Here is a 26,733-nt window from a genome sequence, read left to right on the forward strand (position 1 = left end):
TCGGGGCCGGCGCGCTAAAGAAGTCCCCCGCGGATGCGCAGGTTGGTGTGGCCCGACTGCGCATGTGCAGGTTGGCGCGGCGCCCATTTGACGGCGCGAAAGGAGGCTGGAGTGGCGTGAACCGCTCCAGTGCCGTGCTGGCCCCCTGTGGGGGACAGAATCGGTCGTACCAGGGCCCAGTTCGCGCCATCGTGAAACGCGACAGCGTTCACGACGGCACAAACACTTGGGCTCCATATTGGAGAATCGCCCCCTTGGTCACCCATTCTAATATATCCTTGATAATACTACTGTGAAATGTCTTTCCACCTTTTACCACATTAAATACATGGACCGGGATTTTCCGTCGGCATGCTTCTCCATTATGCCAGCGTCCGGGGGTTTCCCGACAGCGTGGGGCTGCCCCATATGGGAAACCCCATTGACCGGCTGGCGTAACGGAGAATCCCGCCGGCGGATCGGGGCAGAAATGTGGCGGGGCGGAGAATCCCACCCATAATGTAAAATACAAATTGTTGTTTACTAACATGAATAAATGGAGGGAACATATAACCCATTATGCTGATATTATGTCTTCAGATCCTCTCTTTCAATATTTCTCTCCTTGCATGTTTCTGAATCGTTTCTATCTTGTCCATGACAGCCACCCTCTGACTAACTCCTTATCCATTTGTAAAGGATTAAATTCCTCTTGTTGAATTTCCGGATTTTGCTGAGCACAAAGTACAAAATAAATAGCTTGCGACAGCGGAGTATGCAAAATAATTCATTGCTGACATCAGGCTGCATAATTCACTTCCCGTTTAGACTCAAGTTATGTAGTCTCTGTCATAGTGCACTATGTTACATATTATGCAACTCCTAACAAATTTATTATGTCCATGTAGCTCATATTTCTGCAGGAGTTCATTAAACTAAGTATGTTGGGAGCCTGCACATTTAAATAACGAACACAGAAGATTTACTATGCACATACATTTGACTTTTATCTGGTCCAGTTCAATGACAGTTTTTGTCTACAGTCATAATAATAATCTTTATTGTCACAGTAGGCTTACATTAACACTGCAATGAAGTTACTGTGAAAAGCCCCTAGTCGCCACATTCCGGTGCCTGTTCGGGTACGCAAAGGGAAAATTCAGAATGTCCAAATCACCCAACAGCACGTCTTTCGGGACTTGTGGGAGGAAACCGGAGCACCCGGAGAAAACCCCCAGGCACAGGGAGAACGTGCAGACTTCGCACAGTCAGTGACCCAAGCCGGGAATCGAACCTGGGATCCTGGAGCTGTGAAGCAACAGTGCTAATTACTGTGCTACCGTGCTGCCCACAGATCATATCAATGATGTTCGATAAACAGCTGGTTGGAGATGCAAAGGTCAATTCCCGTACCAGCTGAGGTTATTCATGAAGTCCCCGCCTTCTCAACCTTGCCCCTCACCTGAGGTTAAATCACCATAGTCAGCTCTCCCCCTCAAAGGAGAAAGCAGCCTATGGTCATCTGGGACCATGGTGACTTTACTTACTTTAGTTGGGAGTAAACATGAAATTTTGTTAATCAGCCTGGTTCTGTCACTTTGAGTGATCAACGTTAATTCAGAGAAAATTGCAGATTTCCCACCGCATTGCTCATTTTGTAAGAATGATTTACACTGTGCATCTTGCAGGCTGCCATGCACACCGCTTTTATTTTTAAGCTGGATCAGTCATGGGAAACTCAGACTGAATTTAGTAGTAAGAAAGGAGAGATCAGGGCTTGAACCTGGATGGGAAGGGAAGGAGTGAAGCCTATGTGATGTAATCCTGAGCTGCAGGAGAGCTGCAGACTTCTGAGTTAGGAAGGAGAGGATGAGGTGAGAGCATAAACAGATCTCGAGGCAGAGCACCTGGGCCCAATTGAGGAACTCCGTTTGAATGAGGCAGTGTGGTGCAGTGCACACCTAACACTGAGCCCAAGGCTTCTGGAGGTTCAGGATTATCACAACACCAGTCTGTTGTAAGTGGAGTTACATTTTTGCAGACAGTGTGTTCTACAATTTAGCCCTAACAGCAATTTTGTTTACTGGGATGTTGGCATCACTGGCTAGGCCCATCCCTAAATGCCCTTGAGAAGAGAACTCTATTCAAAAGTTGACAACTAACTGTGTGTCAACTGGTAAGAAGGAAAATCTTGCACGTGACAGCCAATTTGTGGACAGCAAGTTCCTCCACAACCTACAATGTGATAATTGCTAGATAATCTATTATTGTGATACTGGTTGAGGAACAATTATTGGCCATAACAGTGGAGAGAACACCCCTTGCTTTTCTTCATAATAGTGCTATGGGATCTTTGACATACAAACGAGAAGGCAGACATGGCACAGTTTAACTTCTTATCATCTTTGACATTGTTTATCGTCATCATCAGTGTTCTGATAAAAAGTCATTGAATCTGAAATGTTAACTCTATTTCTCTATCCCCAGTTGCTCTTTTTATGCCAGGGAAAATTATCCTGTTGTTCTTGAATAGTGTAATTGGATATTCTGCTGTTTCACTCAGTTTAATGTCTTATCTGAAAGATGAGTTCAATGTGGAGACGTGTGAGGTGATGCATTTTGGTAGGAAGAACAATATAATATGGAGAGGCAATATAAAAGAAGGGGTAAAATTCTAAAAGGGGTGCAGGGCCAGAGGGCCCTGGGTATATATGTGCATAGATCATTGAAGGTGACAGGACAGGTGAAGAGAGCAATTAATAGAGTGTATCGCATTCTGGGCTTTATTTATCGGAGCATAGAGTACAAGAACAAGAAGGTTATGCTAAAGACACTAATACACTTATACAAGACAGCAATTAGACCTCAGCTGGAATATTGTGTCCAGTTCTGGGCATCACACTATAGGGAGGATGTGAACACATTGGAGAGAGTGCTGAAGAGGTTTACAAGAATGGTGCCAGGGATGAGAAACTTCAGTGATGAGGATAGATTGGAGAGGTTGCGACTGCTCTCCATGAGAGAAGAAGGTCAAAGAGGAGATTTAATAGAGATGTTCAAAATCATGGCTGGACAGAGTAGACAGGGAGAAATAGTTCCATCTTATAAAAGGATCAAGAACGAGAGGGCACAGATTCAAGGTTGCAGTGCAGCTGATGTAGTCTACATCGACATCAGTAAGGCTTTTGACACAATCCCGTATGTGAGCTTGATCAATAAGCTAAGAGCCCAGGGGATCCAGGGAAATTTGGCAAATTGGATCCAAAATTGGGGAGGCAGTGGCGTAGTGGTATTGTCACTGGACTAATAATCCAGAGACCTAGGATAATGCTCTGGGGACCCGGGTTCGAATCCCACCAGAGCAGTTTGTGGAATTTGAATTCAATAAAAATATGGGGCGAAATTCTCCCCCAACGGCGGGATGCCCGCCGACTGGCGCCAAAGCCGGCGCCAATCAGACGGGCATCGCGTCGGCCCAAAGGTGCGGAAGTCTCCGCATCTTTGGCGGCCTAGCCCCAACATTGAGGGGCTAGGCCGACGCTGGAGGGATTTCCGCCCCGCCAGCTGGCGGAAATGGCGTTTGTTGCCCCGCCAGCTGGCGCGGAAATGCGGCGCATGCGCGGGAGCGTCAGCGACCGCTGTCAGTTTTCCAGCGCATGCGCGGGAGCGTCAGCGGCCGCTGTCAGTTTCCCGCGCATGCGCAGTGGGGAGAGTCTCTTCCGCCTCCGCCATGGTGGAGGCGGAAGGGAAAGAGTGCCCCCACGGCACAGGCCCGCCCGCGAATCGGTGGGCCCCGATCGCGGGCCAGGCCACCGTGGGGGCACCCCCCAGGGTCAGATCGCCCCGCGTCCCCCCCCCCAGGACCCCGGAGCCCGCCCACGCCGCCTGGTCCCGCCGGTAAATACCAGGTTTGATTTACGTCGGCGGGACAGGCAATTCCTGGGCGGGACTTCGGCCCATCCGGGCCGGAGAATCCAGCGGGGGGTCCCGCCAACCGGCGCGGCTGGATTCCCGCCCCCGCCCAATCTCCGGGAGCGGAGACTTCGGCGGGGGCGGGGGCGGGATTCACGGCGGCCAACGGCCATTCTCCGACCCGGCGGGGGGTCGGAGAATGACGCCCAAGGATTTAAAAGTCGAATGAAGACCCTGAAACTATTACCGATTGTTGTAAAAAAAAACATCTGGTTCACTGATGTCCTTCAGGGAAGAAAATCTGTCATTGTTACCTTGTCTGGCCTACATATAACTCCAGCTCCATGGCAATGCGATAGACTCTTAAAAATGCCCTCAGGGATGGGAAATAAATGCTGGCCTAGCCAGCAATGCCCACATCCCATGAACGAATAAAAAATAAATTGCCTTTGTGGCAGGAGGCAGACCGTGATGGCCGAAGGTTCTGTGACTGGAAGCCTGTGTCCACACAGACAATTACCCAAGGCCGGAATTGAACCGAGATCCCTGGCATTGTGAAGCAGCAGTGCTAACCACTGTGCCGCTATTTGGAGTGTACATTAATGATCTCGACATGAATGTGGGGTAATGATCAGTAAGTTTGCAGATGATATGAGAATTGGTGATGTGACGAGGAGGAAAGCCCTAGATTATAGGATGATATAGATGGATTGGTCAGATAGGCATAACTGGCAAATAGAAATTAACCATGAAAAGTGCAAGGTGATGCAGTTTTAGAGGACCAACAAGGAAAGGGACGACACAATGAATGGTAAAACAGCACAAGGGACTGGAGGGACCTTGAAGTGCATGTCCAAAGATCCCTGAAGGCAGCAGGACAAGTAGATAAGGTGGTTAAAAAGGCCTATGGGATACTTGCCTTTATTAGCCAAGGCATAGAATATAAGAGAAAGGAGGTTAGGATGGAGCTGTATAAAACATTTGTTAGGCCACAGCTAGGGCACATGTGCAGTTCTGGTCACCACAATATATAGGAAGCATGTGTTTGCACTAGAGGGGGTACAGAAGAGATTCACCAGGATGTTGCTTGGACTGGAGCATTTCAGCAATCAAAGAACAAAGAAATGTACAGCACAGGAACAGGCCCTCCTACCCTCCAAGCCCGTGCCGACCATGCTGCCTGACTAAACTACAATCTTCTACACTTCCTGGGTCCGTATCCCTCTATTCCCATCCTATTCACGTATTTGTCAAGATGCCCCTTAAATGTCACTATCGTCCCTGCTTCCACCACCTCCTCTGGCAGCAGGTTCCAGGCACCCACTACCCTCTGCGTAAAAAACTTGCCTCGTACATCTACTCTAAACCTTGCCCCTCTCACCTTAAACCTATGCCCCCTAGTAATTGACCCCTCTACCCCGGGGAAAAGCCTCTGACTATCCACTCTGTCTATGCCCCTCATAATTTTGTAGACCTCTATCAGGTCGCCCCTCAACCTCCTTCGTTCCAGTGAGAACAAACCGAGTTTATTCAACCGCTCCTCATAGCTAATGCCCTCCATACCAGGCAACATTCTGGTAAATCTCTTCGGCACCCTCTCTAAAGCCTCCACATCCTTCTGGTAGTGTGGCGACCAGAATTGAACACTATACTCCAAGTGTGGCCTAACTAAGGTTCTATACAGCTGCAACATGACTTGCCAATTCTTATACTCAATGCCCCGGCCAATGAAGGCAAGCATGCCGTATGCCTTCTTGACTACATTCTCCACCTGTGTTGCCCCTTTCAGTGACCTGTGGACCTGTACACCTAGATCTCTCTGACTGTCAATACTCTTGAGGGTTCTACCATTCATTTTATATTCCCTACCTTCCAAAATGCATTACCTCACATTTGTCCAGATTAAACTCCATCTGCCATCTCTCCGCCCAAGTCTCCAAACGATCTAAATCCTGCTGTATCCTCTGACAGTCCTCATCGCTATCCGCAATCCACCAACCTTTGCGTCGTCTGATTTTATCCTGAGAGACTGGGTAGGCTGGGATTATTCTTAGAGTAGAGAAGGCTGAGGGGCAGGGGGGGGACCTGATTTAGGTATCCATAATTATGAAGGACATCAATAGGGTAGATAAGAAGAAATCTTTCCCCTTAGTAGAGGGATAAATGACCAGTGGGCATAGATTTAAGGTAATGGGCAGGAGATTTAGAAGAGATTTGAGGGTGGTGGGAATCTGGAACTCACTGAGTGAAAGGGTGGTAGAGGTGAGAACCCTCACAACATTTAAGAAGTATTTAGATGAACATTTGAAAGGTCCGTTGCCTACAAGGCTACAGACCAAGTGCTGGAAAATGGGATTAGAACAGTTAGGTGTTTGATGGCCGGCACACACATAATGGGCCGAAGGGCTTCTTTCTGTGCTGTATGACTCTATGACTATTACTCGAAGATGATTTGCAAAAGGAGCAAATGTGATGTGAGAAAAAACTTTTTCACACAGCAAGTGGTTCGAGTCTGGAATGCACTGACTGTGGAAGTGTGGTGGAGGCAGGTTCAATCGAGGCTTTAAAGAGGACATTAGATGATTACTTGAATAAAAACAAAATGCTGATGGACGGGGAAAAGGCAGGGGAAAGGCATCAAGTCATGATGCTCGTTTGGAGAGTCGGTGCAAACACGATGGGCCAAAATGGCTTCCTGCGCTAGCACAATTCAGTGACTCTGTGATGGCACCTCTGACAATGCAGAATTTCCTCAATTAGATCATAGCTGATCTGTACGTTAACATACTTGTCCAACAGAAAACTATTAACCACAGTTTTTAAATTTCCTATTGACCTTTAGCCTTTCAGGGAGAAGGGTTGCATGGGTTCAAGGATGAAATGATTTACTGTGGTGAATGAATGGGTGGCTTCTGTTCTTTCTCAAAGGAGTTAGCAGGGTTATCGCAATTTGTTTCCTTGATCCACATCAAATTAGTTAACCTCGGACTTTTAAATTTTGGTTTCTGGTTATCCGACATCTCTGCGGTTGTTAAAGTAAAATGTTGTTTGTGCAGCCTTTATCTGGAAATTGTCCTTGAGAGAAAATTCCATCCTCGTTGCTGCATGGACATTGTGATGCCTGGGATTCCTTTTGTATTGGTTCTGTTTTTTTGTGCTCCTAAATTACTGAATGCTCTTTACCAATATGTTCAGTGAACAAAGGATAGGATTACTCCAGTCCCATCTAGTGGCCAAGATTACTAATCACACAATGATTTCACGGAATAGGCTTCAGATTAGTTGTTTGATTGTCTCATCAGATTGGCTTCAATTTAAGGTGGGGACACATAACATTGCTCTGACAGCGCCATCTATGGGATTCTGTAACCACACTTCTTAAGTATATAATAGATCATTTTGCTACATAAAATCCTGTCAGACAGTCATTGGGATTAATTGTTCTTGGCTACTTGAATCAGATACTTTAGTATGATTGATAACATTACTTGAATCACTATCTTTTGTTGTGATGGGACTGTAACATGATAACTGTCTCTGAGACATGAAGGTTACAGACTGAATTTGCAATCCACGCCTTGTGTGCATGAGCAAGTTTGACCTTGACTTCCAGTGGCAGCATGTAGGTGGAAGTCGTGTGTTGGGTAGCTCCTGCTCTAGGCACTGGTGTTTGGAGTTTACTGTCCGTCCCAGGGGCAGGTTTTGAATGAGCTGGTGCAGGAAGACATGAGGAAGGTGGGGAATGTCAAAGACCCAGAAAAAAGCCGCTGGGAAGAAGGGGATGAGCGAAAGTTCGGCGTCAGGTGAACAGTTCAGCCAGGCAGCAGGAAAGATGTCAGAAGCTGGATCGCTGGGTGGGTCCGCGCCCTTCACGTGGAGACTCTGATGGAGGTGATGGTCGGAGAATTTGAGGGGCAGTTCGCCAAACACAATGGAGGTGATGCGTAAGATGATGGCTGCGATGAAGGAGCCCCGGTGAAGGCGTCGGTGTTGAAGGCATCGGCCGAGGTACGTGAGTAAGGAGAGTAGTTGAAGCGGTGGAGGAAGCTCTGTCGCAGCACGGTGACCAGTTCACCTCGATGAGTGAGGAGCTGCGGAGGGTGGTGGAGGCCAACAAAGGACTCAGAGCCAAGGTGGAGGACCTGGAGAACAGGTCAAGATGGCAGAATTTGAGAATAGTGGACTTGTCGGAGGGGGTGGAGGGCCCGAGGCCGAATGAGTACTTCGTAAAGATGTTGGGGAAGGGGGAAGAACCCTCCTGGTATGAACAGGACAGGACTCATTGGTCGCTCAGGCACAAGCCAAAGGCAAACAAACCGCTAAGGGCAGTCATAACATGTTCCGACAAATTCCATGTTAAGGAGAAGGTCCTGAGTTGGGCAAAGCAAAGGTGTGAGGTTAATTAGGAAGGAGCTGGTATTTATATATACAAAGACTTAACAGTGGAGCTGGCGAGAAGGCGGGCAGCAATGGTGTGAGATTCGGCGTGGTCTACCCGGTGAAGTTGAGGGTGACCTACAATCCGAGGAACTTCTACTTCGATACATGGAGGCAGCAAAGGCATTTGTGAAAGCCGAAGGACTGGGATTGAATTGAGTGATGAGACTGGAGTTTGGCTTCAGACTGAAGGGAGGGAGAGAAATGCGGTGTGCAGCCTTACCTCTTGTTTCATGATGTGTATTCACTTTGTATTTGTGGGAGAACAGTTGGGGGTTTGGTTTTTGGGTTGGTTAATGGGTAAGGGTAGTGTATCTTTGTTATGGGCTACAGAGGGTACGAGAATATTGGGCTTTTGGGCTATGATGGTTTTCTGGGGTGTGGCTTTTGTGCATTGGCTTTGTTTGTTTGTCTTTGGTTTCATTGGAACCTGGTCGACAGGTTTTGATGGGCCTGGGGAGTGTGAAAGCTAGGGGGATGGGATCAATAATGGGAGAACTGTTTTCAAGAGATGGAGGCGGGATCTGGGAGGGGGGAGCGGTTCGACAAAGGAACGGGGCAGGTCAAGCCCAATGGGCAGGGCCCGGGGTTCTAATGATAGTGGAAGGGGAGGGGGTGAGAGATCCCCAGTCAGAGTAGTAACATGGAATGTGAGGGGGTTATGGGGACCGGTGAAGACATTGAAGGTCTTCACACATTTAAAGAGCCTGAAGGCTGATGTGGTGATGCTGCAGGAGACCCATCTGATGGTGAAAGATCAGGTGAAGCTTAGGAATGGTTGGGTGAACCAGGATTTACAGCAAGAAGATCTTCTGGTGGGTTTTCAAATCACAAATAGCTCAGTTTTGATGAGAGAAGTTCAGAGAAGGAGAGATAGGGGGCGTCATTCTCCGACCCCCCGCCGGGTCGGAGAATGGCCGTTGGCCGCCGTGAATCCCGCCCCCGCCGAAGTCTCCGCTCCCGGAGATTGGGCGGGGGCGGGAATCCGGCCGCGCCGGTTGGCGGGACCCCCCGCTGGATTCTCCGGCCCGAATGGGCCGAAGTCCCGCCCAGGAATTGCCTGTCCCGCCGACGTAAATCAAACCTGGTATTTACCGGCGGGACCAGGCGGCGTGGGCGGGCTCCGGGGTCCTGGGGGGGGGCGCGGGGCGATCTGACCCTGGGGGGTGCCCCCACGGTGGCCTGGCCTGCGATCGGGGCCCACCGATTCGCGGGCGGGCCTGTGCCGTGGGGGCACTCTTTCCCTTTCGCCTCCGCTACGGCCTCCACCATGGCGGAGGTGGAAGAGACTCTCCCCACTGCGCATGCACGGGAAACTGACAGCGGCCGCTGACGCTCCCGCGCATGCGCTGGGAAACTGACAGCGGCCGCTGACGCTCCCGCGCATGCGCCGCATTTCCGCGCCAGCTGGCGGGGCAACAAACGCCATTTCCGCCAGCTGGCGGGGCGGAAATCCCTCCGGCGTCGGCCTAGCCCCTCAATGTTGGGGCTAGGCCGCCAAAGATGCGGAGACGTCCGCACCTTTGGGCCGGCGCGATGCCCGTCTGATTGGCACCGGCTTTGGCGCCAGTCGGCGGGCATCCCGCCGTTGGGGGAGAATTTCGCCCAGGGTTTCCCCTGTCGCGGTCTCTTTTGACTATTCCAACATGTGCTTATCTTAGCCACTGTCCCTGAGAAGTCTGTATTTCCATTAAGCATCTTGAGTTCTCGATATATTTTTAAACAAATTTAGAATGCCCAATTCCTTTTTTTCCAATCAAGTGCCAATTTAATGTGCCCAATTCACCTACCCTGCACATCTTTTTGGGTTGTGGGGGTGAGACCGACGCTGTAACTGGGAGAATGTGCAAACTCCACACGGACAATGACCCGGGCCGGGATTGAACCCGGGCCCGAGGCGCCGTGAGGTGTCAGTGCTAACCACTGAGCCACCATGCCGCCCATCTTGATTTCTTTATAAATGCAACTCAGTAGCTGCTGTAGGGCAGTGTACTTTGCTTCGTAGAAGTGTTCTTTTCATAATGTTCAGTATATGTATATATATATATATGCATTGTGCCCAGCTAATGACATTATAAATTAATATTTTTTCTAATATATCTGTATAACTTATAACTTACGTTGAAAAGCACAGTTAAACACAACCACAGATACATTAAACTAAAATGCTCGGCTCAACCTTTCCTTTTCCTTTATGAGTTATCCCCAGAAAGTGTTTGGCTACTTATCAGATTCTTGAAGATTCTTAACTTTCTTGGGATCAACTACAAACTTTTCCATGGCTACTTTGTAAGCTCTGTGAGTCTTCAGTTCAAACATGAGTTTCGCTCGCAATTCCTTGCCGGTGCCTGAAACAATATTAGAAATGTTCCTGGTTTCCCACCTTTATTCCATGCGGTGAACAAAAAAAGTTAGTATTTTATCTGCTTAATGTGTAGGCCGGGCGAACATTAAACTCCTTTGGCACAATGAGCTGCAAACTATGGCGATCTCAAAGCTGCAACTGCCTCTGTCTGCTTTTGTGAGCAAGAGACACACAAAGAAACCTCCCTAATTCCACAGGCCATCTCCAAGGCAACTTGGCATACTTGGAATGATCCAAACAGAAATGTAAATGAACTATCCTTTACCTTCAAAACAACCCCTTTGATTCTTATATTTTAATGTCTCTAATAGAGTTAACAGCCCTCGCTCTAGACTTCCTGGTTCCACCAAAGAACCCCGTTATTTTTGAAGGTGTTTTTAGCTTCTTTTATCTGGGAACTACATAAATAATTACATTTTTTATTGAGTTAAGTGTAGACCTTCTAGCTCTATCAAAACTCAGAGATGGGTCACCCCTTGTTTAAGTTTTTTCACCTCCACCCTGACCTTCTTAACTAAACCCAGGTCACCCCTTGATCTACCATTGAACTACCGTTACTCTGGCAATTTCTAAAGTTCATAGATATAATTATCTTGCCTAAAACTAAAAATTAGCACTAAAATATGAAAATAAACCACAGAACTAAATGAGTGTGACAATATATTGTATGAAGAAGCATACAAAGGGAGAAAGCAGTTTGGTACAACAATGCCTAGAGACACACACACACACACAATATAAGGAATGAGGAGGAGAGGTTGGAAGAGATTAACGTTAAGAATGAGGAAACAAGCTCAAAGAGAGACAGAAACCTGTTTCGGGGAAACCAATGGGCTCAGAAAGAGAACAGCAACCTAAGGTTTGTGAAAATAAGCATAGAAAGACTTTTAAACTGACTCTTGGGAGGTAAGATATACCGTAAACTGGAAAAAAGTGAGGCATACGCACAAGCAGTTTAAAGTAAATCAAGCAGTGCCATGTGATTCCCTTAAACCATCAAGTACAGACCGCAACATGTGCAATATACTATTACAAAATCTCTTTAAAGGAGATCTCTGTTTTTTACCCTGTTTGAAATCTCAGCCATGTTGACATCTGATCGGAGTTACAGATGGATGGAAACAATTAATAAAATATGCACACTTTAGCAGCAAGAACCTTAATTGCCTACAATTGCCCAAAATAAAAATACTATGTGGGGTTATGTTGTCCAGGCAGATTATACTTGCTGTCTCCATGCTCAGAATTAGTGGCATGCAGAATGCGGCCATTTGAACTTCTAAGTAAGCATAACAACATTGTTTTTGTCTAAACAAAAATGAGCTGCTATGGCATTAACCCAGCCATGGAATTATTGGAAATTTTAGGACTGTTCAAAATGTTAATTAGAAAATAAGAGATCCAGTTGCTGCTTTTTTGCAACTTCTGTTTCATTCAATAGCTCTTTAAAGAGATCTTAAATCCAGATAATAATAATCTTTATCAGTGTCACAAGTAGGCTTATGCCTACACTGCAATGCAGTTACTGTGAAAATCCCCTAGTCGCCACATTCCGGCGCCTGTTTGGGTACACAGAGGGAGAATTCAGAATGTCCAAATTACCTAACAGCACATCATTCGGGACTTGTGGGAGAAAACCGGAGCACTCGGAGGAAACCCAGACATGGGGAGAACGTGCAGACTCTGAACAGACAGTGACCCAAGCCAGGAATCGAACCAGGGACCCTGACGCTGTGAAGCAACAGTGCTAACTACTGTGCTACCGTGCCGCCCTCTCTCCTCACTAACATGGATTTTTTTTGTTCATGTGTTAGCTGAATTCCTACTTCAACTCTGCGTTAACATGCTCCCCTGCTCCCATTCTCTAGTTCTGTATTGTGAACATATCGTGTCTTCATAACTTCATGATGTTCCAAAATGCTTTACAGCCAATTCGGTACCTTTTGAAAGATAGTCACCATTGTAAAGTTGAGGATTGGCAGCCAATTCATGCAGAGCAATCTCCAACATCCAGCAATGATTGCCCAGATCAGCTGTTGAGGTTTAGTTGAGGGATATATATTGGCCAGGGTAGCAGAGAGATTGCCTCTACCTTTCTTTGAACAGTGCCTTTGAATCTTTACAACTCCACCTGACGGAGCAGCAGGCCCTCAGTACTGCACTGGAGTGTCAGCCTAGATTATGTACTCAAGTCTCGAGAACAACTAAAGAGTGCTGCTACTATCTTCTAATTGGGGGTCAGCTACATTGTAAAAACACAAAAGGATGCTCTCCCCTAATTGCAGCTTTCAGCACAGTTAGCAGCATATTCAGAAAGAACCCACTTATGATTTGACAGATGTCTTTACACATACACTTGGCGACCATGGGAATTCCTCCCCGAAGATAACAGAAGGTGGCATCTGTCCGGGGCGCTAAGTTCCTTTTCATCACGCTGGGGATCTCTGGCAACATGGCTGAGGCCATGTGTGCTTACAGCAAATAAATTGTACAAAGGGATTTTATGAATGATCCTTTATGCTGCACTTCAGTATTTCCTTGTACAATGTCTCACCAGGTGTGACCAGTGAGCCAGTAGATGTCACTGAACCAGACCACTTAGAAGATGATCTTCGAGAGAAAATTGAGGAAGAAAAAAAGAGGTTGGTGCCTTGCTTTACTTAATTTAGTCTTGCCATGTACAGCTCCTGCAAAAAATGTAATACAAAACAGTCGAGTTGTAAGGTGGAAGGCTGTTCCTGTTTAACCCTGTATTAATCTTAAATTCTAGTTACTGTTTAACTGGCAGTTGTTATTATCACAATTACAACAATTATTGCTTTATTACTTACTAGACTAGACCTCCTTCTCATTTGTAGTGAGACGCCCAAGAGACCGAGTTAAGTGGACCAATTAACGGTGAATTGCGCTACCGGCCTCGCTGGGCTGAGCGCCGGGAAGCTCGCGGCACTTTCCTCCCACTCACTGCTTCCCACCCCGGCCCTCCTGGTCATCAGTTCCGACCCTCCCTCTCACTGGTTCAACCCGCCCAACCCTCCCACTTGCCACATCCCTCCCCCAGTTCTCTCACTTGTATCTTCTTTCCCCTGACCATCCTGCTCACTGCTCCCCTTCGGAACAAAAGAACAAAGAACAAAGAAAAGTACAGCACAGGAACAGGCCCTTCGGCCCTCCAAGCCTGTGCCGACCATGCTGCCCGTCTAAACTAAAATCTTCTACACTTCCTGGGTCCGTATCCCTTTATTCCCATTCTATTCATGTATTTGTCAAGATGCCCCTTTAATGTCACTATCGTCCCTGCTTCCACCACCTCCTCCAGTAGCGAGTTCCAGGCACCCACTACTCTCTGTGTAAAAAACTTGCCTCATACATCTCCTCTAAACCTTGCCCCTCTCACCTTAAACCTATGCCCCCTAGTAATTGACTCCTCTACCCTGGGAAAAAGCCTCTGACTATCCACTCTGTCTATGCCCCTCATAATTTTGTAGATCTCTATCAGGTCGCCCCTCAACCTCTGTCATTCCAGTGAGAACAAACCGAGTTTATTCAACTGCTCTTCATATCTAATGCCCTCCATACCAGGCAACATCCTGGTAAATCTCTTCTGCACCCTCTCTAAAGCCTCCACATCCTTCTGGTAGTGTGGCGACCAGAATTGAACACTATACTCCAAGTGTGGCCTAACTAAGGTTCTATACAGCTGCAACATGACTTGCCAATTCTGATACTCAATGCCCCGGCCAATGAAGGCAAGCGTGCCGTATGCCTTCTTGACTACCTTCTCCACCTGTGTTTCCCCTTTCAGTGACCTGTGGACCTGTACACCTAGATCTCTCTGACTGTCAATACTCTTGAGGGTTCTACCATTCACTGTGTATTCCCTACCTGCATTAGACCTTCCAAAATGCATTACCTCACATTTGTCCAGATTAAACTCCATCTGCCATCTCTCCGCCCAAGTCTCCAAACGATCTAAATCCTGCTGTATCCTCTGACAGTCCTCATCGCTATCCACAATTCCACCAACCTTTGTGTCGTCTGCAAACTTACTAATCAGAGCAGTTACATTTTCCTCCAAATCATTTATATATACTACGAACAGCAAAGGTCCCAGCACTGATCCCTGCGGAACACCGCTAGTCACAGCCCTCCAATCAGAAAAGCACCCTTCCATTGCTACTCTCTGCCTTCTATGGCCAAGCCAGTTCTGTATCCACCTTGCCAGCTCACCCCTGATCCCGTGTACTTCACCTTTTGTACCAGTCTGCCATGAGGGACCTGTCAAAGGCCTTACTGGAGTCCATATGGACAACACCCACTGCCCTACCTGCATCAATCATCTTTGTGATCTCCTCGAAAAACAAGTTAGTGAGACACGACCTCCCCTTCACAAAACTGTGCTGCCTCCCACTAATACATCCATTTGCTTCCAAATGGGAGTAGATCCTGTCTCGAAGAATTCTCTCCAGTAATTTCCCTACCACTGACGTAAAGTTCACGGCCTGTAGTTCCCTGGATTATCCTTGCTACCCTTCTTAAACAAATTACGAGATTAGGAAATAGGACAGTAAGTATATACATCAACCAGTTGAGTTTTTGTGACAACATGGAAGCTTTTCTGATGCCAGCCTCGATTTAAAGAATTCAAAACTACAACTCGCATTGGTGGAAATTCAACTCCACAACAATGACAACAATGTTACTAATTGGAAAGTGGCATTGGTTAAGATCCGGCTGCAGAGCACTGGCCCTTCCTCAGTTAGGGACATTGCTTCTAGCAGTAAAGCAAAGCAAACAAAAAAGAAGAATCAATTAATATCTTTTCTATAAATAATTGCAGTAAATGATTAACATTCTAGTTGGACTGTATGGAAAAGGTCCAAACAGCCACAGGTTAGACCATCTGTTTAAATGATGTAAACACAAATGCCGGGACTGGCTACCCCTTTTTTACACATTCATCACCGTTTAATCGAGTTAAATCTCAACTGTCTGTGCAAAGTCTCTCTTTGAACTGCAGTTGGTTCTCCCTCATTACAGCCTCTGTGGTTACATCAAACATTAGAGTTCAGTTTAATCTGTACCCAGTTGGATCTTAAAAATGTTATTCAGGTGTCCCTGGAGGTATCTTTTCAATCTCTGTGTAAATGTTTCCAGTTTCAGGTCCTACCACAGCACAGCATGGTCCCTGAATCATCTGAGTTCTATTGATTGACTGACTAGGTGTAATATGTACACTTATAACACATAAAATTAAGACTTGTACATCAGCACAATTTATACTTTGGTTTTTAGGCACGGCTTCCAAACGGCCATGTTACTTCTAATGGTGCGCATCTCCTTGCAATCTCTCACCCCCTCAGCATCAATGTGACTAATGTTTTAATTCCTGTACAGTTACAAAATGACCTTCAACCGACTGAAAGTACTGAAGACGGAGATTGAACACTTACAGCACCTCTTAGAAAAGGCCAAAATGATGGTGCAAAAAGATTTTGAGGTCTGGTGGTCGGAAGAGGCAGTGAGGCTGCAGGTAATACAACCGTTTTGCCAGGTTTATTCTGTGTGCCACTGTTGAAGCAGATGTCAAATGTTCCGTGTCAAACTCCACTGATAATGCTGGAGACCTATTTTAAATACAAATTTACATCCACAATGGGCTCTACACAGGCAACCTTCTGATCTTTCAAGCTACTTCCACATTGGAGGAAAATCAAGATATCAATTTCTGCATGTCGGGCTGATTAGAAGGCTCGCCTCCTCCCTGCCCCCTCATTTTCTCCCATAACCCCTCGATGCCTCCGCCATGTATCCCCCATAACCACTTTGCTCACAATACACAGAAATTAGAGAATGGGGGCAGGGCAGGAAGTAAAAACAGAAATTCAGCTTAACACATGAACACAAAACCCATGTTAGTGAGGAGAGAGGGTGGCACAGTAGTTAGCACTGTTGCTTCACAGCGCCAGGGTTCCATGGGCGATTCCTGGCTTGGGTCACTGTCTGTGCGGAGTCTGCACGTTCTCCCCACGTCTGGACTTTCTCCGGGTGCTCCAGTTTCCTCCCACAAGTCCCAAAATACATGCTGTTAGGTGAATTGGACAATCTGCAAAATATTTTGTGAGCTCTAGAGAAAAATCAAGGCTCTTATATCCAAGCCTCTGCTGTTCTGTAACGAGGCAAAACCCAAGGCCATTCCACCAGATGGTTCCAGAATGGCAGAGGCTTGAATATAAGGGTCTTGAATTTCCTCTCGAAGCTGTTCTGCAGCTTCCAAAGTTCATGACGAACAATCGCCAGGATGTTCTTGTATTCAAAGAAGACTTATGTTTGATGTGCAGTTTGTCAGCGACTATCCAGTGCAGAAGAATTGCGGTTGCGGGCTGGTTCGAAGGTCCGGCTCGGTTCTTAGGGATACCACCCCAACTCCCAACATTATTCGTGTGTCCCTCACCTCTCAAAACATGTCCCTTCCATGCCCCCTCATAACCCCATTCTCTCTCATACTTCCCATGCCCCTCATAACTCATATGACACCCACATAACCACTCCGCCAATATCCATTAGGTACGATCCTCATGAGCCAATCAACATCAACAGTTGCAAGTGAAATAAATGTCTGTAACCTAATAAATTCCTCATTCAAAATCTGCCGTTAGTAGCGCAACGTTTAGAAAAAGCACAGTCCCATTGAAGCGTAAGTGGCCATTCAGTTCTATAAACAAACAAACATGTATTCAGTGACCATATCAAAGACAGATTATGTTGTTACAATCTCTTAAAATTGCTAATCACTCCCTTGAACAGCTGTGTCAACAGAACTGAGTACCCCAACAGATTTTGGAACTCAGCCAAATATTCATGGTAGCCACAGCTTTAAAGTATTGGATTTTGGAACTCAGCCAAGTATTCATAGTAGCTACAGCTTTAAACCATTAGATTTTGGAACTCAGCCAAGTATTCATAGTAGCTATAGGTTTAAACAATTAGCTTTCAGCTCCAGAACCATTTGAAATTTAAAGACCAGATGGTATTTCATTTCTATTTCAAAGCAGATTGCCTGCCAGTCAGCAGAGTTTTTTTAACTTTCAACGAAAAGGTCATGTCTTTGCAAAGTAAGATATAGCTGGACATTTAAATCTAAGTCCAAAACATTACACAAAAATTTGGAAGCAGCTTTTCCTACAGTTTTCATAGAATTTACAGTGCAGAAGGAGGACATTCAGCCCATCGAGTCTGCACCGGCTCTTGGAAAGAGCACGCTACCCAAGGTCCACACCTCTACCCTTTCCCCATAACCCAGTAACCCCACCCAACACTAAGGGCAATTTTGGACACTAAAGGCAATTTAGCATGGCCAATCCATCTAACCTGCACATCTTTGGACTGTGGGAGGAAACCGGAGCACCCGGAGGAAACCCACACACACGGGGAGAATGTGCAGACTCCGCACAGACAGTGACCCAAGCCGGGAATCGAACCTTGTACCCTGGAGCTGTGAAGCAATTGTGCTATCCACAATGCTACCGTGCTGCCCAAGTTTTGACTGTATTATGGCACTTTCTCCTTTGGGAAGAGCACTGTAATGCATTTCAATAAATGTAATGGTCAAATTACCTTTGTAGGATATAGCTCTGTAATCAATGACTACATTAAAAGACATCTATATTACAATACAATACGAATAGTGATATTTGAATGTGGAATATAGGATCGGGAGAGGGAGTAGACCATTTGGCCCTTGAAGGACTCAAAGCCTCTCCGCCATTCGATAAGATCATGATTGATCTGACTTTGGTCTCAATTCTACTTTCCTATCTGCCACCCTTGGTGTCCTTGTCTGTCAATAATTAGTGTAATTCAACCGTGATATATTTCAATAAACAAATTCCCATTGTTCTCTGGGAAAGAGATGGCTATATTTGCCACCTAGTAGTAATTAGATAAATTTGGCAAGGCCAGCCCGCCCCACCTCGCTCCTGCTCCAGCAGCGCCTTCTGTACTCGTGGGGTGTACCTTGTCCACACAAATCCCGATATCAATGTGCAACCTTCCTAAAGAAGGCTTTGAGATAAAAATCGTGAGGTTCTGGAATACATCGAAACCTCGGCAGTACAGTCATCTTCACGGACTGCATCCATCTCTTAAAATCCCCTTTCGTTTGCTCCACCAGCCGGGCCAGATTCAATATTTGTAATTGTTCCCACCCTGCGCCACCTGGATGCCCAGATACCTGGAACTCAGCCCACTACCTTAAACGGCAGCTCGCCCAGTCTCCTCCCCTGTCCCGTCGCCTGGATCGGAAAGACCTCACTCTTCCCCGTGTTTAACGTATACACAGAAAACTGGCTGAGTTCCACCAAAATGATCATAATATACCCTATGCTTTCCAGTGGGTCTGATATTTACAGCAACAGTTCGTCCGAATATAGCAAAACCCTATGCTCCACCTCCGACCTGGCACCATCCCTTTCCAACACCTTGACGGTATAAGCGCCATTACCAGTGGCTCTATAGCCAAGGCTAAGAGCAACGGGGAAGAGTGGGCATTCCTGCCTCGTCCCACGATACAACCTAAAATTCCCTGAACTCACCAGATTCGGCCTTATATTCGCCACCGGCACCCGGTATAGCAATTGGATCCAATCCACAAACCCCTGCCCAAACTCGAACTGCGCCAATACCTCCTACAAATAATCCCACTCTTCCCGATCAAAGGCTTCCGCTTCCTTCGCGACCGCCCCCTCCATATTCCGTCCCTCCAAAGACATCATTATGACGTTTAACAGATGCCTGATGTTAGCCAACATGTGCCTCCCTTTTACAAACCCGGATGGTGCCCCCTGGCACACAGTCCTCAATCCGCGAGGCCAAAATCTTAGCCAACAACTTGACATCCACGTTCAATAATGATATTGGGCGGTAGGACCCACCCCACACTGCTCCAGGTCCTTACCTTTCTTCAGGATCAGAAATATTGAGGTCTGTGATAACGTAGGGGGGAGCTCACCTTCTCCCTCACTTCATTAAATGCCCTGACCAGCAAGTCTCCCGAAAAAGTTTTATAAAATTCTACTGGGAAGCCGCCTGGGCCCGGGGCCTTCCTTGCCTTCATTGCCCCCATGCCCTCCGTAACCTCCACCAGCCCAAAGGGTGTTCCCAACCCCTCTACCAGGCCTTGCTCCACCCTGGGGAATTCCAGCCCGTCCAGAAAATATCTCATTCCCTCTTCCCCGATCGGGGGCTCCGATTCATAAAACCTCCTGTAGAACTCCTCAAATACCCCATTCGCCCCCACCGGGTCCAATACCACTCCACCCTTGCCGTCCTTTACCCTACCAATCTCCCTCGCCGCCTCATGCTTCCTGAGGCTGGTGAGACAGCATCCTACTAGCCTTCTCCCCAAAATCACACACTGCCCCACTGGCCCTCCACAGCTGCCCCACTGCCTTCCTTGTGGACACCAGCCCAAACTCTATCTGGAGCTTCTGCCTCTCCTTCAAAAATCCCCCCTCCAGGGCCTCCGCGTAACTCCTAACCACCCACAAAATCGCGACAACCAACCTTGCCATCTTTGCTCGCTCCTCCTTCTCCCTTGCGCCCAAATCAATATGAACTCTCTCCTAATCACTACCCTGAGTGCCTCTCACAGCGTAGTGGCTGAGACCTCACTCGTGTTGTTTAGTTTCATGTACCCCCGGATGGCGGCCCTCACCCGCTCACACACCTCCTCCTCCTCTAGTAATCTTACATTCAGCCTTCACACGGGCGCTGCCCATCCCCCTCCCCAATCCACTCACAAGTCCACCTAATGCAGCGCGTTGTCCGAGACCACAATCGCCAAGTATTCCGAGTCCACCACTCCCGTCAGCAACGACTTACTCACCACAAAAAAATCAATTCGAGAGTAAACCCTGTGCACATGGAAAAGTATAAAAACTCCTTCGCCCCCGGCCTCCCAAACCTCCATGGGTCCACTCCCCCCATACGCTCCATAAATCCCTTCAGCTCCTTCACCATTAGCAATACTCTCCCCGACCTTGGGCTCGACCAGTCCAACCCCGGATCAATGACCATGTTAAAGTCCCCACCCATAATCAGCCGGTGCGAGTCCACGTCCAGAATCTTCCCCAATCCTCGCCTCATAAACGCCACATCGTCACATTTTGGGGCATATACATTTACCAGGACCATTGGCATCCCTTCTAATCACCCACTTACCATCACAAACTTCCCCCCTGAATCCCCTGCTATATTCCCCACCTCAAACACCACACATTTATTGACCAGCACCGCCACCCCTCACGTCTTCATATCTAACCCAAATGGAAAACTTGCCCTCCCCAACCTTTCCTTAGCCTTGTCTGGTCCCCGATCTTCAAGTGTGTGTCTGCCTTCAAACTCCTCAGATGCGCGGAAACATGCGACCGTTTGCCCCTTCATGTTCTATGTGACCAGTCTGGTCGGAGGGCCCCCCCCTGCCGATTAACCATACCCCTTCTTGGGCCAGCCCCCTGCCCGTGCCAAGCGACACTCAAGGCCCACCCCCGGATGTCCACCGTCACCACTCCCTCCCATTTAGCGCCACAGCAACAACACCTTTGTCAGCAACCCCATCTCCCCCCCTTTCCCCTAAACAAAACCATGATGTGGAGATGCCGGCGTTGGACTGGGGTGAGCACAGTAAGAAGTCTTACAACACCAGGTTAAAGTCCAACAGATTTGTTTCGAATCACTAGCTTTCGGAGCACTGCTCCTTCCTCAGTTGGTGTGATTTCGCAAGCACGGGCCGAATCGCGCGACAATCACCAGGCAGGAATGTTCCCTTCCAATCAGGAAACACTTCAGCAGTCAAGGGCATTCAGCCTCTGATCTTCGGGTAAGCGTTCTCCAAGGCGGCCTTCAGGTCGCGTGACAACGTAGAATCGCCGAGCAGAAACTTAGAGCCAAGTTCCGCACACATGAGTACGGCCTCAACCGGGACCTTGGATTCAAGTCGCATTACATTCACTCCCCACCATCTGGCCTGGGCTTGCAAAATCCTACCAACTGTCCTGGCTTGAGACAATTCGCACCTCTTTAACCTGTGATTATCCCTCTCTCCAGTTGCTCCGTCTGGACCTGTAAAGACTTAATTATCTGCAAAGACTCGCATTCAAAGTATCGTCTTGCATCTTTGACTTTGTCTATATATATGTTTCTGGAACCTACCTTTTCATTCACCTGAGGAAGGAGCAGTGCTAAAAAAGCTAGTGATTCGAAACAAACCTGTTGGACTTTACCTGGTGTTGTCAGACTTCTTACCCTAAACAAAACAACAACTCTATCCCCCTCTACTTCCCTAACCATCTGCTCGTTCCCCACTGGATTCCCGTTAGCTAGCCCACCCAGCTAGCCTGGCAGCCCCTGCCCAAGGCACCTAAACCTCCTATTCCCCCCACTGATCCCAAACTTCACCTTTTTAAAGAGGGCAGTCTTTACCCGGTTAAACCCGGCCCTCCTCTTCTCCAGATCCGGGCCCAGGTTGTGATACACTCGCAGCTCGACCTGGGCATCCCGAAGATGGCAGAAAATCCTGCAGCCGAGGCTTGGTCCAGGTTAAATTTGATCCAGTCTGCTACCCGGGCATTTCCACTGGTCGGGGAAAGCAGAACTAGGGGGCATAGCCTCAAAATAAGGGGAAGTAGATTTAGGACGGAGTGTAGGAGGAACTTCTTCATCCAAAGGGTTGTGAATCTCTGGAATTCCTTGCCCAGTGAAGCAGTTGAGGCTCCTTCTTTAAATGTTTTTAAGAAAAAGATGGATACCTTTCTAAAGAATAAAGGGATTCGGGGATATGGTGTGCGGGCCGGAGAGTGGAGCTGAGTCCACAAAGATCAGCCATGATCTCATTAAATGGTGGAGCAGGCTCGAGGGGCCAGAAGGCCTACTCCTGTTCCTAGTTCTTATGGTCTTAAGTTCTTAAGACCATAAGAAATAGAAGCAAAATTAGGCCACATGGCCCATCGGGTCTGCTCCGCCATTCAATCATGGCTGATATTTTTCTCATCCCCATTCTCCTGCCTTCTCCCCATAACCCCTGATCCCCTTATTCATCAAGAACCTATCTATCTATGTTTTAAAGACGCTAAGTGATTTGGCCTCCACAGCCTTCTGCGGCAAAGAGTTCCCCAGATTCACCATTGCCTGGCTGAAGAAATTCCTCCTCATCTCTGTTCTCCTTTAGTCTGAAGTGGTGTCCTCTGGTTCTAGTTTTTCCTACAAGTGGAAACATCCTCTCCACGTCCACTCGATCCAGGCCACGCAGTATCCTGTAAGTTTTAATAAGATCCCCCCTCATCCTTCTAAACTCCAACGAGTGCAGACCCAGAGTCCTCAACCGTTCCTCATACGACAAGTTCTTCATTCCAGGGATCATTCTTGTGAACCTCCTCTGGACCCTTTCTTAGGTACGGGGCCCAAAGCTGCTCATAATTCTCCAAGTGGGGTCTGACCAAAGCCGTATACAGCCTCAGAAGTCCATCCCTGGTCTTGTATTCTAGCCCTCTTGACATGAATGCTAACATTGCATTTGCTTTCTTAACTGCTGACTGAACCTGCACGTTAACCTCAAGAGAATCGTGAACAAGCATTCCCAAATCCCTTTGTGCGTCTGATTTCCGAAGCATTTCTCCACTTAGAAAATAGTCTATGCCTAAACCTCACACTGTTCCACATTGTATTTCATCTGCCACTTCTTTGTCCACTCTCCTAGCTTGTCCAAATCCTTCTGCAGCCCCCTTGCTTCCTCAATACTACCTGTCCCTCTACAGATCTTTGTATCATCTCCAAACTTAGCGGCAGTGCCTTCAGTTCCTTCTTCCTGACCTCACGGATGCACTTGTGCTTGTGATCTGCCACACAAGTCCTCACCCGAGTCCTGGAATGTACCAGTGGCATAGATGCTCAGAGCTGAGGTGAACTTCAAGGCCACCAGGAGCAAGTGTCCTTCTCCTCCACGGGGTGCCAAGTCCGTGAGGACGTGGCACAGGTGCCACACTGTCTCTTTGTTGAAACTGCGTCTCCTGTGGGACATGCTGTCCATCATCTCCTCGAAAGACCAACGACCCCTGTACCTTGGGCCATTGCTGGCATTGCCCCCTGGGTTCCTCCTCAGCCAGATAGGGGGCCAGGTATTCAGCGGGTGCTGCCTCCAGCCAGCACGACGTTGCTGCCTTTTTCGGCGTCGGGCCGCCTTGCCTGCCAGCCATGAGGGCATCATCTGTGCAACTGACACCATCCATTTTGGTCTCTGTAAGGAATTGGAGTGATAGACCGACAATCAGGTAGGGTTTCCACCCTGGACCCTCAAATTCCCCCAAGCCTCCCCTATTCTTACGTGTCCTGCCTTCTCTATGCTGTGCGGGAAAACCTTGCTGTGCACCCTCACTCCCCGCCACAGCAGCAGTCCCTAGACCCCAGACCTCCGATCCCTGCCGGGAACATTAGGGAGACTGTGCTTTGGTGCCCTCCCCTGACCCATGCACTCACCCTTTGGTCACAAGGATATCCCCTCTGCTGAAGTTCAGCTCTTTAATGTTTGATTGTTGGCTGCTGTTTCTAAAGGTCAGGCAAAGTGTTCAGCTGCAAAATTTGATTGAAATGCGATGTCGCATCTGTGCGGGCCCGCCCCACACAGCCCAATCTCACCAGAACTAAATCTTGGCATCTACATATTCCACTGGTGCTCAAGGTGCAGTTGAACATCTGGACTTCCAGCGTGTTTAACCCACGGTGACGTGCGAGTTACATGCAGATCTCAGCACACCAGCAACAAAAGCAACAGCACAAGGTTCCGAAACATCTACTTGCTTCAAACCGGATTGCTTTCTGGACTCAAAGACGTTCCACCATCACCACCACTCCCCTCGGCCCAGGGGCAACCCCCAACCTGGGCCGGGTCAGCCCTCCTGGCTAAGCCAGACCCCTCTGAGGGACCCCTCCGAGCACTGGGGCAGCAGCTCTGATGCCTTGAGCTGCATGCTAGAAAATGGAAATGGGTACTCAACTCCTCAGATCCCCTCAGCAGCCATTGCGCCAGCCTCACATTTTTAAAAAGGAGCACTAAACGACACCCGCGTGATTTCTCGGAAGGCAGTTACATTTGACATCAATCTTGCTAATGAGATTGAAGCTAATGCAAATGAGGCTAATTATATGCTGGCCATATTTGGGCAAGGTCCAGAACTTGCCAACAGGTATGGACCGTTTAGATTGCAAACTGAATCGTGCCCAGCGCGAATCTTGCTTTTGGCCTTTTCCGCTATTTAACCAGTGTGCCCAGTTCCGTGCCAGGCACAAAGCGGGGGTTAAATAATAATAATCATCATTTATTGTCACAAGTAGGCTTCAATGAAGTTACTGTGAAAAGCCCCTAGATGCCACATTCCGGCGCCTGTTCGGCAGGCCGATACAGGAATTGAACTCGCGCTGCTGGCCTTGTTCTGCACTACAAGACAGCTATTTAGCCCACTGTGCTAAACCAGCCCCTAAATCCCACCCCATATGTTCCCAAAACCAGAATAATTAAGTAAGCTGAAAGTGTCTTTTTCAGGAGTGAAAGCTGTGAAAGTAACGATGGTAGAATTTGCCAATCAATATAAATTCCTTGCATCCACACCAATGAGGAGTAACACTAATTTGTCCAAAATTTTGACTGAGCATTCCTTAGAATGACCAAGTGTTTCACCGCAATGACACTGTACCTCACTATCCCTCACATTTCAAACTCATGAGGACCTTCTTATAACCCCAAAGGAGGTCCTGGTATCAGGATTATACAATTTCCCGTGACGTACCCGGAATATGAAGTCCCCTTTAACACAGGCAGGCCTTCCCCTTTAAGGGGCGGGGTTTCCACTTTCCAAGGAGAGTCCCAGTTGTATAAAACCCCGGCCTATGTGCAGGTCGGGAAAGGAGACCGTCGGGGAGTGGAGGAGTATTGTAATTGTATTGAAATAAACCTTGTGTCATAATGTACACCAGTACATCATGGTGCAGATACACACACACTGATGGACACACAGCAGGACCAATCAACACACACAACACCGCAGCCAATCACCAGTTAGAGCACACGCACTATAAAGACAGGGGGCATCAGAGTTCCCACTCATTCGGGATGCAGCCTCCTAGAAGGACAGAGCCTACAGCTTACAGCACAGATCTTCCCATGTGCTGAGTGCATAGACTGGTTCGGACAGGCATAGGTCTTTAGTTTAATCTAACATCGTGTTAACCCACAGTGAAATTATGTTCAACAGTTTCTAACTTAATAAAATAGTGTTGCACTATTTTAAGTGTTGGTGGCCTGTATGTGTTCCACGGATCCAGAGCACCCAACACATCACGTTGTTCTGTCATTTCTACTTCAATCCATGAGCTCAGCCTACCGCAGATTCCAACAGTTCTATTCTTCAACAAACTGTACACCTTTTTGAAATGATTCCACTTTAAGCAGGAGTTCCACTTTTTCCCTCAAGATGGACATGGTGTTGGGAACTGATCGGTGCATCCACAATGCGAGCATGTCTTTTTTTTCGGGTATCTGTTTGGCCCAAAGTGCTTTTCGAGAGCACTTACTGCCTTCTGTGGACTTCTCGAGTATTTGCTGGCAGTCAGCTCCAAAACCATGTATGAGTAACATCTTCTTGCAGGTCGCTGCTACATCTGGACTATCTATTCCTGTAATGAGCAAGTCATTGTTGAACCGTGAAATCCATCGTTCCCACAGCATGGAGTTCCTGGTGAAGAAAGGAATGGTGCTGGAGCTTGTAAATTTAAACTATTCTCTGTCTCGTTGCTAATTGGTGTGCTTTATGCCTCGGCGATATGCAGAGATGACGCACCGGTTTCCGTGTCTAAACCGGACTTATTTTACAAATGCTTTTAAAATGTCTGCTCTCTCATGCTTCCAGCTGCTTCTCTCAGTTTAGTTTCATTGGTCATTTTATGAGCACACCCAGACTTAACTAACTACAAACAGTGAGCAGTCAGCGAAC

General features: G+C 47.6%; 1 protein-coding gene across 5 annotated transcripts in view; it reads left to right on the top strand.

The window, feature by feature from the left end:
• Positions 1-26,733, top strand: part of kif6 (kinesin family member 6) — an 848,078-nt gene that overhangs the window by 767,135 nt on the left and 54,210 nt on the right. For all 5 annotated transcript variants that reach the window (XM_072500179.1, XM_072500178.1, XM_072500180.1 and 2 more), the window contains 2 exons: positions 13,251-13,335; positions 16,091-16,226. In XM_072500179.1, the coding sequence (XP_072356280.1) occupies positions 13,251-13,335; positions 16,091-16,226 (221 nt within the window). The remainder of the gene's footprint in view (positions 1-13,250; positions 13,336-16,090; positions 16,227-26,733) is intronic.

Source organism: Scyliorhinus torazame, chromosome 4, assembly GCF_047496885.1.
Source record: "Scyliorhinus torazame isolate Kashiwa2021f chromosome 4, sScyTor2.1, whole genome shotgun sequence".
Taxonomy (NCBI): Eukaryota; Metazoa; Chordata; class Chondrichthyes; order Carcharhiniformes; family Scyliorhinidae; genus Scyliorhinus; species Scyliorhinus torazame.